Raw genomic sequence first — 14,681 nt, 5'->3', positions numbered from 1 at the left:
TCCTCGCGTCGACTTGCTCTTCGACTTGCTCTTCACCTAATGGCGCATCTTGCGGTAGGGAAAATCGGGTCTTCTTTGGGCGACTACCCCAGTCTGGCGTTACGGCATGTTAAGAATATGATACCTTGATACCTCGGTTTCCTTGCGACAAAACGATTTGTTTGCCTATATCTTCACGAGAGCATGGCGGTCTCAGCGCGTCAGCTTCGTTGTGCATGTCACGTCCTTTTGCGTCGGTGCAGCGCACACGACGCGAATCATGGTGGATTGCATGCGGCCTTTTGGCTCCTTTCTGACGAGCATGTTGTTGTTTTTTTAGCGGAGCGATCAGGACCCTTGGTGTGTCCCCTTTCTTCGATAGCACGAGCAGTATATAATAGCTGGAATATACCCCCACTTCCTCTCATAGAGTTTATCGCAACGCCTCTCCTGAGAAAGTCTGTCGGAAGTATCGACCCTCCGGGAAGGACCATGACGTCGCACAGGTGGCAATGCGCTCTATCACTTGTCCGTGGTTTATACGCTGCTGCCACGCGTCGCCGTTCCGACGTGGTGGGCACTCTTGGCTCTGGGCCAGGATGCCCTCTTGAAGATCTGTAACGGTGGAGACCCAGCGGCGCTTCTACACAAGACGGCGGGACGCATAAGATGGGCGCGTATTGTTTCAGTGTTGCATCGCTGCCTCTCGAGGCCCAGGGTGCCGGACCGATCCATTCTGGAGCAATAATAGCAAGCGAGCTGCAGCATGCCATGGCCAACATGGGTGTCTATCGCCCATGCAGTTGCATGCACGATATACTAGACGGCTGCAACTACGATGTGCGCCGACGCGCGCCTACTCTAGCAGCGCGAGAGTTCAGTGCATGACTCGTATGACGTTTGCAGCAGAGGCAGCAAGTTTGTCGAGGTGGTGGTATGCGGGGTGGGAATGGGGGCGAGGGCGAGGGAAAAGGCGTGGGTTCCGATGCTTTGGGCCGGCCGAGGCTTCTGAGGCTTCTCCCGTATCCCGCGTATGGTACCTTCCGCGGACCCTCCAGGGAAGAAGGGAAGGAACGGCCGGCCGCCCACTCGTAGGAGGAAAGGGTGCATCACTGCATCCAACGTCTGGACTCGGACCTACTCACTCTCCGGTCTTCGCGCACTCCAACGCACGCTGCATGCCACTGCAAATGCGAATGCACCCACGGAAAGCAAACCCATGTTTTCCGCGCTCCCTTTTGCCCACACCCCCATCCACGACGCATCGCAATCTTGCGCCGCGTGCAACCAAACAACGCGTCACGTTCGCGCGACCTGCTAACGACATGGAGAGGCGCCATGTCACCATGTTTGATAACCACGGTCCTTTCTCGGAGCATCCCTCAGCCTGTAATGCGCACACCATTGTCAGTGATCGCCGCACAATGTTCTGACATGTCCGGCACCGCCGTGACAGCTCGCCGGTCGACATCGGCATGAGCAGGCGTTGCCGACGCGCTCTGCCTGCATCGTGACCGCCAATTCGTCACAATCGCGTATTGCATCTGCCATCGCCTTTCGCCAGACCACCGGACTCTGCGCTTCCTCCGAGAACCACGCCTCCCCATCCCCGCAACCGAGCCGCACGTGTAGGGGACCGCTTTTCACCTCCGCCGATTCCGTCCTGCCCTGCGTCCATCACTCCTCCTTTCGAGCGGACGCGACAGCCATGTGCGCACCATCAAGGCATCCACCTCGTCTACCAAACTCCTCCTCAATCCAACCTATACACCGCCAATGTGACTGGCGGGCGCTGCAAACTCTATTCCGCCCTAGGACCCAGCTCATGATGCGATTCCCACCCTCCGCTGCCCTCGTTACCGATGGCGAGGTCCTGCCGCGCAGCATCTCACATAGTACACCGACGTGCTGCGCCGGTCCTGCGCCACTTTTTCCGCCTGTCACCACGCCGCCTGTATCTTACCACTCTCCCGGATAATCTTCGCCCGCTGCGAACCGCAGTCGCCGACCTAATCGCTGTGCGATATACACACTTGTCCGGTGCTAGCAGAGAATGGTGGAAATGAAACTTTGGCCTCGCTGATCTCTCCGCGCTCCGTCCCAGTCGCATCAGCTGTCAGGTCGAAAAAAATCTTTGCTGCAGAATACATATGCACGACGTTATGGGATTACACTAGCCCATCTGCCGGTGAGCGGCAACCGTTTGCCTGGTCCTTCGACGTGTTGGTGGCGTGGTTACAACCAACCGTTCGGATCCTCTCCCAGCTCCCAGCTCCCAGCAACAACAACGATGGATTGCTATATTCGGCCCATCTTGTTCGCTCTCGGAGGCAGCGACATTTTACATTATGCAAGGGCGCGCCTTTCGATCCTGCTTGATTCTGCTTGATCCTGCTCCACGGATCCAATGAGCTTTATCCTCTTACACGATCAGCCAGCCAGCCAGTCAGGCTGCAGAGTGACTGGCCCCACGGACCGGATCCCTCGCAGGTCCCGAAGATGGTCCGCATTAGTTCCCACCCACTTGGCTCTTCCCTCGAAGTCCGTCCGTTCGACTCAGTCAGTTCACATCCCCATCGCTTACACTGAGGAAACATTCCGCACCATGCCACCCTACTCGACCGCTTTCCTGTAAGTTTCCGACTCCAGTTTATACTTTCGTTCATTCGGACCCCCACTATGATGACAAACGCTGGGGCCATAAGAGTTCCTCTCCGCTCCCTCATCCCGCATGGGGGAGTGGATCGCAGGAACAGTGCTTTCAAAAACCAGCAATATTCTACCAAGAATCTTCTCAACTTTTCTGATATTCCACAACAAACCACGCACTCTGCAATGACGCTTACTCACCGGGACGTATCCAAAGCTAACCATTGGTCAGGGTCGAACACTCCGGTGCTAAAGCTAGTGCTCTTATAGCAACTCTAGCATACTTACTAGCGGAAAGCTTGGTACGTTTAGTTTCGACTCGGTTAAGAGGAGATCTTGAATCGAGGGTCTGGCATCGGAGAATAGGCAAGAACTGGGAAGGTGGCAGTGGTTTGTGACACTGCTTGCGTCGCATCTTTGACTCTACACGGCGGTACCGCGTTTGCGGGATCTGCATAGCCGTCGATCCAGGCCGTTCACCTCCGATGACGCGATTCATGAGCCCACGGCGTGGGTATAGGAATATTCGCGTTGCCGATGATCGTCGGTGAGGTAGGTCGTTACGCCAGTCGTCGCATTCGCATTGCAGCTTGTCTAGGTGAGAGAGGTACGTACCTACGTATACCCGGCCGTGAACGGGTGAGTCGTCAAGCCGCCTACGCATCTCTAACGACAAGCGTACGAGTAAGCCCGCGGAGAAAAGCAGGAAAAGTCCGTGGAGAAACTCGAGTAAGTCCGTGGGGAAATTGCACTGACATCGTCGAGCAAAGCCACAGTCATGCCACCGCTCTTCCTCACAAGGGGTCGACTCATTTCCGCTACCTCACCACGGCCTGCGGCATCTTTCCGTATCCAAACACCAGTCTTCAGTCTATACGACAGACCTCCGGGTACGCAAAGCGCGTCACCTGCCTCACGTATATTTCCTGTTCCCTCCCACTACACTAACATCGCACTACTTCTTACTCCAACTACTCCAAGCTGCTAGAATCACGCCTTTTCTTAGTCCCCGTCCTTGCGGCGGCCAGCCCCCAGGCGTTATTTGACATTGAGCTGGTCGTGATATTTTCCGCTTTGGTTCACTAGTAGGTGCGGTCGATCTTGGCTCCCGCTAGCTTGGAGGATCTAGTCTGCTGTACTCCGTGCTTTAGTTGATGTTAAGATCTCTTAGTTTGCATACCTGCGGCTCGCTTAGGGAGGGTAGTCTGAGTGCAGTTTGGGTGTGGACATGGGAAAGGAGATTTGGTTCGGGGCGCGAAGGCTTGAAGTTTGTTTGGGGGGAGACACGTGGAAAGGACATGGGCGTTTGGAGGTGGGTGCGTGTAGTATAGTGTGGTGTGCGATATGCCCAGGCAGATATGCGATGGAAAGCACTACTGCTACGTCTATTCTGGCATCAACCAACTTCAACATGAAGGTATGTTGCTTTGCTCTTCCTATAATCCAGAGCCTCAATAGTATGCATTGATTATAACGCGTAGCCCTGCCATGCTTCTTATAAATCCAGCAGTGAACTTAATGAACATCCACCCATCTTCCTCTCAACCCCATTCCTTTCTCTAGACATTATAATCTTACACCTCTCCCCTCCCAATCACACCAGCCAACCACGTCAAACTCCTTCTTCTGTTCCCTCTCCTCTCTTTCTTCCCTCCCACCTTCCAAGAAGCAATCGTAGCTTCTCTACACAGCGGTCCTCCGTCTTCTTCCCGCTCATCCTCCGACACCACAATATCTTTGCCAACAACAATCGCTATTTTCCCGTCATGCGCGTTGTAGTTGCATAGAGCCAGCGGGGCTGGAGCCCAGCAGGGTGTCGAACATGTACACGCGAGATGTGATGCGGGCGCGAACATGTGTGAGAAGAAGTCTTGAACTGCGGAGGAGAGGTGATCGCAAGTTATGTGGTGGTGTGGATGTGGTGAGTGCGTGGGTTTACTGGAAGTGGAAGGTAGGTGAGGTGTTTGGCTTTGGTAGTGCTGTGCGAGCATGGTGTTGTAAGCTGAGACGTCGGGAATGTTTGGGTAGAGTGACATGTGGTGGTGTGTGGAAGATGTAGTACGCTCTTTATGTTTGGTTGTGCTTAGTTGTGCTTGGTATGGTGATGTAGAGGTTTGGTGGTTAAGGTATTGGTGAAGCTGTGATAGAATCCTCGTCTTTGCTGATGATAAGTACAGCAGTATCGATACATTCAAACAGCTGTAGTATATACTCGAACTCTTTCAGAGCCAACACTACGTCAACATCGTCTGCCAGACATCCCATGACCGAACGAGACAGAACACCATGGTGTGACTTCCAGGCGATCCAGTATACAAACCTCGGGCAATTTCACCCGTGACCAGAAAATAACAACTTAGAGAAAATAGGCGTCAAACGCAGCTGTCAATATGCGCACGTCGTTCGACACAACGACGCAGGGTCCCGATAGTGGAGAGACAAGTGGCGTGATGGTTCGCGGCGGCAACAGCCGGTCTCGCCACCACAACCACGCGGCATGTGTTCCCGGCAGCCACCCGATCCCTGCATATCAGTAATCCCCCATGCACAGCTATAGTGCAACTGCATTGATGTAGTAGAGACCATGGACTCAGAACGGGAGAATGGGGTGATGTTGGTAAGTCAATGCGTGAAGGGAATGGAATACGATGTCGCGTGTTGGGTGTATGCACGCGAAGCCCGTATCAGCAGTTGAAGTCTCACCACCACGTTCGGTGTTGCGGGGAGATGGGGAGGTGGTATGGACGAGAAAGAGTATTTCATGCACATGTGATGGTTCTGCTTAAGGCCCCATACATAACATCACAACGATAAGATCGATATCAACGTCGACGTCTACAGCTGCTCATCTATCTTCCACAGTGACGAGAACGATAACGAAAACAACGATCATGACCACCAAACCAGTCCTCTCCAATCCCCAGCTCACAGCAATCACCGCCGCAGACCTCGCTTTCGAGCGCGAGAAAGCTGCCATAACGTCTTATGAAGAAGGCTGGGATCGATGGGACGGGCCGATCTATCCTATTGGCTTTGTGCAGTGTCGGATGCGTAAGTCATCTTCCTATTCTCTTGTTACCTCTGTGAGATCGAGAGGATGACCAGATAGCTGACTATTTCCGCGCAGAGGAAGATGGATACGTTGCGCCAAGCGCAATCGAGGAGATGAAGGCTAAAGGCGTGGAAGTTACGGTGATGGAGGTCAGTGAGAAGTGAAGGTGCATAGGGGATCTTGAGGTTTATATTTTCTTGGGTGTTGCGCCGCTTGGAAGGCGAATTTGTTATAGCGGCTGGCTTTGTTTGGACATGTATTTGATGTACTGATGTGACCTCCGGTGCTTGGCCATAAGAACATAATGTCGCAACACATTCTGGAAGCTTGCTGTACACACATGTTACGCTGAAGACTGCTGGATGGAAGAGTCAAGTCTAGATGCCGTGTATTCAACTACATTGAAGACGAACTCATGGCATCAGCCGCGACAACGGCATCGCCCAAGCTCATTCAAGCGCCTTTACCCAGCGCATACCAGTTTACTCCCAAATCCAAAACGCCTGTCATTACAAAGCAGCGTTTCGCTGTGTATGTCCAGTACAAGTTCGGCCGTGATAAGAACTAATCATCAGTGTGCGATTGCGCAACACTCATCTTGTGAAGTTGTGACCGCTGACGTGGAACAGTTTATGTTTTCGTCCCAAACCCAACAACGCCGAGTAGATGCTGTATTGATGCCAGCATCGCGTAAACAAAAACAAAAGGAACCAAAGAATCAGAAGGTCTTTAACTAGCCTGCTTGATCTTCAGATCCATGACATACTGCATCAAGCTGCAGTCGTCACACTTGACAAGCGACTGTAGAGCCTTGACCCTCGTCCGAAGCAATTGGTTCTCATCTGCCAGGCTCTTCTTGTCCTTTTCCATCTGCTTGATGTAGGCAGTCGCCGAAGCTAGGATGACTGCTTTGCTCGGCTTCGAGGGTGTGGGTAGGTCCTCGATATCGGCGCCGTCGCATGCTCGTTGGTTCTGGAGGGAGGGCACGACACGCTTGAGGGAATCTAGTTGTGTGTTGAGCGATTCTCGGTACTTTCGTTCGACTTGGTTGTGCGGCAGTCGTCGGCGTGGCTTTGTCTTCTCATCGTCGTTGGCTTGGGGTGATTCTTTGGCGGAGGCGTCTTCTGTCGTCTCGCTCTTCATTCGTTGCCGGTCGTCTGTTGGAGATGTGGTTGTGTCTTTGCTTTCTCTTTGTTGGGTTGAGAAACCGTTCGCTGATGCGTCGCTTTCGGATCGCTTCTTGGGACGTGGTTGGATCTCCACTATACCGTCTTCGGCAGTGACTTCTTGTGGGTCATTCAGCAGGTTGCTGATACTTGGGAGAGCGTCTTGGTCTGCGAATAGAAAGGGAGCACATCCCCCACCGCACGTCGATGGGTTAGGTGGTGAACCATTTACATCGTGATTGGGACAAAGTGGCGATGTCCAGCAGGCAGAGAGTATGTCAGGCTTGTTCTTGGTACGTTTCGACGTAGTGTTTGTTGTTGTTGATGTTTGAGTCCTCTCAAGCCCTGGCTTGGTGGTGGTAGATGATCCTTTCGGGCCGTCGGGGAAGGTGAGGTCTTCGACGAAACCGGAATCTAGATTGTTGGGAAACAAAGATTCATAGGCAGGGTTGGGGAAGGTGTTGGCACGTTGAAGTGCTTGCCTCTGAGCTGGCGGCATGTTGGCTGACTGGTCTAGGCCGTTTACGTCTGATGGTGTCTGAGATGTAGAGTTGTTACCAGTCCCATGTACAGGCTCGGGTGAAGACTCATTGGTCGATCTCCCTCCACCGATGTTGTTGCCAAAGGGCTTGAGAACGTCGAGATCGCCCAGAAAGTAGTCGTTAGGCAGGAATAGCGAGTCGTCAAAGTAAGGATCGCCTGATGTTCCTCCGAGAAGGGAGTCAAAATTGGTGACGTCTTCAGGTGAAGAGCCTGACGTGTCGGTGGTGGTCGACTTAGGCATCTGGGAAGTGGGAGGGGCAGACGTTGGTGGTAAAAGATCGGACCATTGGTCGTTCGGTAGGTTGAAACCCTCAGTATTGAGGAATGCGTCCCAATTGAGAGCCATGATGATAGTCCGCGGGTGGGTTGTTGCACGGAAGAGCTCACGCGTTGATCAGGAGATACAATCGCTAAGGTACCCTGGCCAAGCCACACGTGAGACTAGCGGGCGAGGTGCAGGATCAGGGTCGAGCTGGGGTCGAGGTTATAAACGCGGGCACTTCCTTTGTCTTTGTCAAGTTAAAGAGACGCTCGTCGGTACTCAACATGGGTCGATGGTGAAGAGGTATCCACGCGATTGAGAGAAGTTTCTCTAGTTTTTACACGGGAATAGGCGATGGGTTAAGGCGGGTGAGTAAGACCCAAGGAACAGCTTGGCAGTAGTTGCAGGTCAATACAGGCGAAGTCCACACCGTTTCGTGGTACTCCTCGTACCGGGTTTGATCTACCGACTGGTCAGGGGGTATGAAGATGCAGTATCGAGAGTGGCAGGTGCAAAAGGCAGTCAAAAGCCTTAGAAATGTCAGTCGCTCCAACGGGACTTTCGGTACAGCAATTGTGCGGATGTTGTCCTGTGCCCTGTTCTGCGCTGTTCTAGATTACCAAGGCAGAGGTTGATCAGACCACCAGAGGGTGGCGTGACATTTCCCTGCGCCCCGCTCCATGCCCGGAACCATCCTAGCGATGGCACGCCGTGCGCCTCATTACGAGGTCCTAGCCACAGCAATATCTTTTTCGCATTATTTTCGGATTGCCGTCGCTCTTGTGCCTGAAGATCATAACAGGGTGACATGGAATGAAAAGAGTGCGGGTGTGTTGAAGACGATGCCATGTTAGAGCGGGAGCCAACGACACTCCCGTTAGCGGCTTCAGCTGCCCCACTAATAGCAGCCGCATCTCAACATGCGCCTATGCTATCAAGACCAAGTCTGTATGCCCTCTCTATTTGCAGGGAAAGTGAAAAGACGCAAATAGTCTTCGCGAGAGGTTCAAAACTCGTTTGTTGTGTCTATTCGAATCGATGTAGCGAGAACTAATTCGGCAAGACAAGGAGATGCCGGGCATCTAGTAGACTGAGCTCTACTCCCCTATATCTCGGGACTTCATTTATCCATGACCCTAGACTATCGCCATCGAATTATTTCCTCTCGTCGGTATGGTGCTATCATTACGCCTGAGCGGAAGGCCATTGCTCTTCCTAAGACGCATAGTGTCTTGGGTTGAGTATATTGACCCACTTCTTCATAGTCTCCGTCCGACCACTCCACCGACCCTGGCATTTTCAAAATTGGAAAGGCAGGTACTGGAGAACCGTCCGTTAGCCGTACGCGGCTGTGGCGCGGATGCTCCCGTGTAGGCGAAGCGCCTAGAAACCCGTTGTTAAACCCGTCTCCGCTGCGTCTAAGCCCTGGCTGTGCATCGCTCCGGGCTCTTCGATCTAAAGTCTGGTGCGCCTGTTCGCGGATGTGGTCGCTCTCGATTGCCCAAAACAGCCTATGCCAAGATCTGGTAGAAATGTGCATCATCTTCCAGACATTCAAGAGCCTCACGAAGCTTGAACTGTGTCTTTAATTGTCCATTGCAGCAGTTATACCATTAAGACTACCGGAATGGTTGGATCCATTCCTTCGCGGACTTTTCTTCTCGCTGCCCGAGACCCGGGTATTATCGGTCGATGGCACAAGGGACAGTACTCATTGTACCTTGTGAACCACTCGTCGAGGCAATGCGAGTGGAAAGCATGAGAGCAGCGGAGGCCCCGAACCTGCGCATCTTCGGCGAAATCGTCAAGACAGATGGCGCTGTTTTACAGTCAGTCCAGTCCACCCATCAGATAGGACTTGTCTCGCATACTTACCACAGGGGATCGGATGCTTGCGATAAGTCGGAAGACTTTTCCTTTTGACTTTCGAGCCAATCATAGAAATTTTGTGATTTGATGTGCGCCTCCAGCTCGTCTTGCCGCGTCTTCCAGCGCTTCTCTTTGTGAGTAGATTCATCGCGGACGCATCGTGGGAGAATGAAGCCCCTGCGGCGGTTCCTATCGTCAGCTTAGACATGCATGAGGTCCTCTGACACCAGTGCGGAGACTGACATGATGACCAGCGTAAGGAGTAAAATGATCAAGACCGAGGGCACGATGATCGCGATGACGATCGTACCACTCTTTACACTCGCCGGCGACGTCTCTTCTTCAGTGTTGTTTGCCATAATAATAAGACTGGTAGGGTATATCCACACAGAGAGAAGAGAGAAAACCAAAGCTTGAGCGCGCTTCGAGCTGTTGCGTATATACGGCGGATTGGAGTTCCTTTGTCGACCGATTTAAGCTGCGTGCATACCAAGGGTGTCGCAATCACCGACTGCGCGCATGTGGTGACCCCGGAGTAACGGAATGTATGGCTCGAGGACCACGGGATGGGTAGATAGGAAAGCAGTGTTCACGTTCGAGCGCGCAGCTCGGAGGAAGGCGGATTCGCAGAGACAGAGGAAGACCCAACCTTAAAAGTAGCTACATCATCGTCAGATGAAGCCCAAGGCTGGCTCTGCAGCTCGATACACCCAATGCGGGCTTGGCCTATCTACCCTTGACGCGTCGCTCCTCTCAGCGTGCTCCATTCTTGAGCCAAGGGCAGAGCTCTTAAAGTTGGCCAACCAGGTTTCATCGGCGTGCTCTTGTGACGCGGGGTCGAGAGCTGAAAGGGCCGACAAACTTCATGAAGGGCAAGGCGCCCGCGTTGTAACATGCTGCGCAACCTTATAAACCTCGATCCACGGGAGAACAAGAACTCTTGGGTGGGACGATGGCGCTAGCAGTCGGGCCATGTGAGGGTGTGAAGGATCGGTGCTCCAGGTGGAGACGGAGGGTGGGCGCTAGGGCCCACACCACGCCCATCACTTGTGGGGTAGCAGATCTTGTAAACTGGAGTTCTGCTCGCGATAAGCATTCTGTTACGCATTTCTTGGTATGGGCGTCTTGGTCATTCGAGTGCGTGAGTTTCCTTTTGGACGACCTCCAGGGCTCGGGAAGATTTCCTCAGAACGAGCGCTACGCCGAATGCGGCCTAGGGCGTGGCACCGGATAAACGAGCTCCTTCGTAAGCAAACACGCAAGCAACACGCAAACCTCATCCGCTACGTACCGTTTCGCCGACGCGCTGCGCAAAGCCACACAGCTAGCCACACAAAGGCCCTGCATTCGAAAGCGAGAAATACGCCCGCTCTCTTGAAGAATATCACATGAGGCCGGACTATTCACAACTCAACACCAGCTGAACACACAGGTGAACTAGTATGCTCTAATGGTCGGATCGAGGATCCGAGCAAGCGAATGACATGGCCTCCGTTCAGCCTTGCAAACTTCAGCCGCAAATGCGCATCTTTCTCTAGCCTCGCGTCTCTCTTTTTGTACACAAACGAGCAAGCTGAAGATATGGCGTTTTCCGGTAGGTCTGGGCTGGTCTTATTTCGATGTCGGCGCGCCCAAGAGAGTGCAGTGGATGTAACACACCTGGTGTTCGACGCGCAGTAGGTATATTTGAAGGGGTGTGCCTTCCACCGGACGTGTTTGACAAACCGTCCGAACCATCCGTTTCTTTTGGCACACGAACATGCCATACCAGTACCAACCACTTCCGGCTCTCCACAACTCAGAAGATGTATACATACGATTGCTGGAAGTTCACAGGGGTCCTCCAAGTGGCCCTATCACCGGTCGACTGTATACAACGTTGTTGTCGAAAGCTCCGAAGTTCTACGCCCTCTCCTATAACTGGGGTCGTGAGCCACACAACGCTACCATCCATATCACCAATGCGGCCTCACCTCGTGATCTGGAGAATGACAACATCCTCGAAATACCCCGCACGTTAACACCGTTACTGTACGAGATTCGAGGATGGCGTTGGCAGAAAGCACGCACTCTGTGGGTCGACAGCGTGTGCTTGAACCAGAAAGATGATGAGGAGAAGACCGCGCAAGTACCAAAGATGCGACAGATCTACATGAAGGCTTCTGTCACTGTGAGCTGGCTGGGTCCGAAAGAGGCGGGGGTAGAAGCAGCGTTCGAATACGCTTCTGGACTACACACAACCTACCGACGAGAAATGGCGGAACAGAAACAAATAGTCTTGACACTGGAGGAAGAGAAAGAGAAGGATGTTCGCGTTAAGGTCAAGGTAGGCGACCCGGCACTCGAGACGCTGCTGAGGTTGCTAGATCGGCCTTACTTCGAGCGATCCTGGATCATGCAAGAAGTCGTGGTTTCTAGTTCGGTGTGGTTCATGTGTGGAAGCGCCAAGATACCCTGGAATTCGCTGCTGGCTGCATATCTGTATCTTTTGACGAGTCAACTGAGGCTGTGGGAATTTTATGAAGGAGCTAGGCTAAGCAACGTCATCCTCATGAAGCTTAGTGAGATGGAATTTGCCAATGGCGTCGATCTCGATTGGCCTGGGACGCTGCTGAGACATCGAGTTTGTTTTGCCGGTGATTCTAGGGACAAGATTTACGCTTTCTACGGCATGAGATGTAAAAAGGCATTAGAAGAGGTGGGAATCAAGCCAGACTATGACGAGAACCTAACGCCGGAGATATTGTACACTCGTTTGGCTGCGCGCACGCTTCAGAAGGGGCAAGTGGCGATCCTCCATGTGCCTCGTCTCGTTACTACCCCCCTCGAAGAAAGCGACCCGAAATACAAACTGGCGCTCCCATCATGGGTACCGGACTGGCGGTGGACAGACGCTACTCCTATGTCGCTGATCAGAACCGAAATGCTCGCCAATGATGCTTACACAGTGCGAGACTACCATGCTTCGGACAACTCTTTATTTGAACCCGGCTTCGGACTTGAGACGTCCAACTCACCACCAGACCCTGGTATCTACCCAATGGACTTGCCCAAGATGCTGAGGCTGTCTGGAGTTACAGTAGCGAAGGTCACGCAACTCACACCACGCCGTTGGCTAGCGCGCAAAGCCACACTTCGCCAATCCTTACTTGAACAAGCAAAGATACTACAAATCAACATGCATCAAGTTCATGAGTGGGAGGTTCTCTTTCGACCCCAGCACGACAAGCAAGTGTACCCTGCGACCGGCGAGTCTGCGACTGAAGCCATGTACGAGACCTTCATGGCTGGCGAACTACAAAACACCCCAGGAGCCAAAAGAAGCGCTTATGCCGCCTTTGAGAGGCGCCAGCGACTCTTACGGCTTCTTTACACATTCGATATCCACGGCTATTTGACTTGCTACATCGCGGTAGTCTTGACTGAGCGTATGCTTCGCCTCTTCGGCTGGGTAAATCCTGAAGCGCAGTTCAGGGCTATGGTGGGGCATATGTTGAATCGCAAGGGCGCACGAATGGTCGATCTTGTAGACTCTAAGATAACTTATCATGCTCTGGTACCCAGTATATGTCGGCTTGGAGACCATGTCGTGCTAGTTGGGGGCGTTGTGACACCGCTCATATTGCGGGAGGGTGTAGGCACGTGGGAGTTCATAGGTGATGCTTATGTTCATGGAATCATGAAGGGAGAAATCTGGGAGGAGAGGAAGGGAAACTGTCAAGATATGTGGATTGCTTGAATGGCGAGATATTCCACGCTCTGGGACTCAATGCACGGTCTGCAAAATGGTGGTCTTCACATTGCCAATCACTACCAGATCCACGCTATAGGTACTACCAGTCTAACTCGGCCACCGCGCACTCTAATACCCACCTGCTTCCACATCTAAAAAGCTCGCATTCTCAACACCCGGAACTTGAGTAGAGTCGAACAGTTTGTGACCTTCTACAACACATCATGTCTCAATCGAAGATTACAACTTTCGCCAACGAGACATTGGACAAGATCTTCGCCTATCTCGCCGACAAGGATGCCTGGCTTGCTCTGATTAAGGGTAAAGTAGCCGCCACGGATAGCTCTTAAGATATCTTGCTAACTTATTACTAGTATATAGCCCCCTTGCTATGCTTTGCCAACGCGGTACTAAGATCTCTCATTATTTGTGCTAACAGCTTGATAGACACACCGCAGCTTCAGAGCATCAGCCCAGCAACTTCTCTACCGCGACATCCAAGTACCTGCGCAACATACTCCAGTTCATGATGGACGCTGCTCGATGCTCTTGACCGCGCTTACAGCCGCGCCGCACCTCGCCGGCTCAGTACAAACGCTACAAATCGATTGCCAGCTCGAAGGCGCTTACCCATATGGCAAACTTTCCCTCGAACGAGACGCGATTCGGGAGATTCTCGCCAAACTTGCGAATCTACAAAACTTGACTATCTTTATTCTGGACGATCCGCGATCAACGTTTGAGCAGATGGACGCATCATCCGAGATTGCTCAAATGTAAGATTACTGACCAAACGTGATTGTCGGCAAGGAGCTAACGTCAAATACAGGCTGAGAGATCACACTACCACACCTATCAGCATAGACTGTCCCGAGCATCACTTAGCCATGTCAACTTGGCTCTTCGGTCTGCCCACCGCCAAAACACTAGTCGTACGAGAGAATATCACGCACGCAGCGCTCGGGTATTGGACCGCGCCCTCCATCCAATGGTTTGACACAGTCAACTTCAGAAATCTCACCTCCATCGACTACAAATGGTGTACATATCCATCCATACACAATGGACGTGCTGCTGTACAGAAAGCTGGCACTGCTAGTCAACTGGAGAAATTGCGCTTCACATGGTATCTCGACGGCGCGCCCACACTCGGCCTAGATGGCAGCATCGCTAATTTATGGGCGACTCAACAGACGCTACGAGAACTCACTATTTTGCCTGGCATATGCTACGAAGTACCGCAGAGACCTTGGAGCCCAACTAGATTCACCAATTTTACCGCCTTGCAGACCCTACATGTGCCGGCTTTCGCGTTTTTCGAGGAAATGTCATGCGGTAGCCTGAAAGCAAATCCCAACCGCGTGGGCTTTGAGCTCAGGAGCGATATTACGACTCTCTTACCACCGAACGTACGCGAACTAGAAATCT

General features: G+C 52.6%; 4 protein-coding genes across 4 annotated transcripts; 3 read left to right on the top strand and 1 right to left on the bottom strand.

Annotated features, from left to right (window-relative positions):
- Nucleotides 1-5,519: 5,519 nt before the first annotated feature.
- Nucleotides 5,520-5,844, top strand: J4E93_008628 (uncharacterized protein; the record flags this gene model as incomplete). Its single annotated transcript, XM_049346526.1, has 2 exons — nucleotides 5,520-5,679; nucleotides 5,738-5,844. 2 exons carry the CDS (start codon nucleotides 5,520-5,522, stop codon nucleotides 5,842-5,844), a joined length of 267 nt encoding a protein of 88 aa, XP_049196416.1.
- A 565-nt stretch (nucleotides 5,845-6,409) lies between these two features.
- On the bottom strand, nucleotides 6,410-7,735 carry J4E93_008627 (uncharacterized protein; the record flags this gene model as incomplete). Its single annotated transcript, XM_049346525.1, has 1 exon — nucleotides 6,410-7,735. The coding sequence occupies one exon, from the start codon at nucleotides 7,733-7,735 to the stop codon at nucleotides 6,410-6,412; it is 1,326 nt and encodes a 441-aa protein (XP_049196415.1).
- A 3,544-nt stretch (nucleotides 7,736-11,279) lies between these two features.
- J4E93_008626 (uncharacterized protein) lies at nucleotides 11,280-13,259 on the top strand (the record flags this gene model as incomplete). The annotated part of the gene is made up of 1 exon (XM_049346524.1): nucleotides 11,280-13,259. One exon carries the CDS (start codon nucleotides 11,280-11,282, stop codon nucleotides 13,257-13,259), a length of 1,980 nt encoding a protein of 659 aa, XP_049196414.1.
- A 218-nt stretch (nucleotides 13,260-13,477) lies between these two features.
- J4E93_008625 (uncharacterized protein) lies at nucleotides 13,478-14,033 on the top strand (the record flags this gene model as incomplete). Its single annotated transcript, XM_049346523.1, has 2 exons — nucleotides 13,478-13,574; nucleotides 13,819-14,033. 2 exons carry the CDS (start codon nucleotides 13,478-13,480, stop codon nucleotides 14,031-14,033), a joined length of 312 nt encoding a protein of 103 aa, XP_049196413.1.
- Nucleotides 14,034-14,681: the final 648 nt, after the last annotated feature.

This window comes from Alternaria ventricosa, assembly GCF_023758065.1.
Source record: "Alternaria ventricosa strain BMP 2768 chromosome Unknown scaffold_17, whole genome shotgun sequence".
NCBI lineage: Eukaryota > Fungi > Ascomycota > Dothideomycetes > Pleosporales > Pleosporaceae > Alternaria > Alternaria ventricosa.
This window is presented reverse-complemented; position numbering and strand designations above follow the sequence as displayed.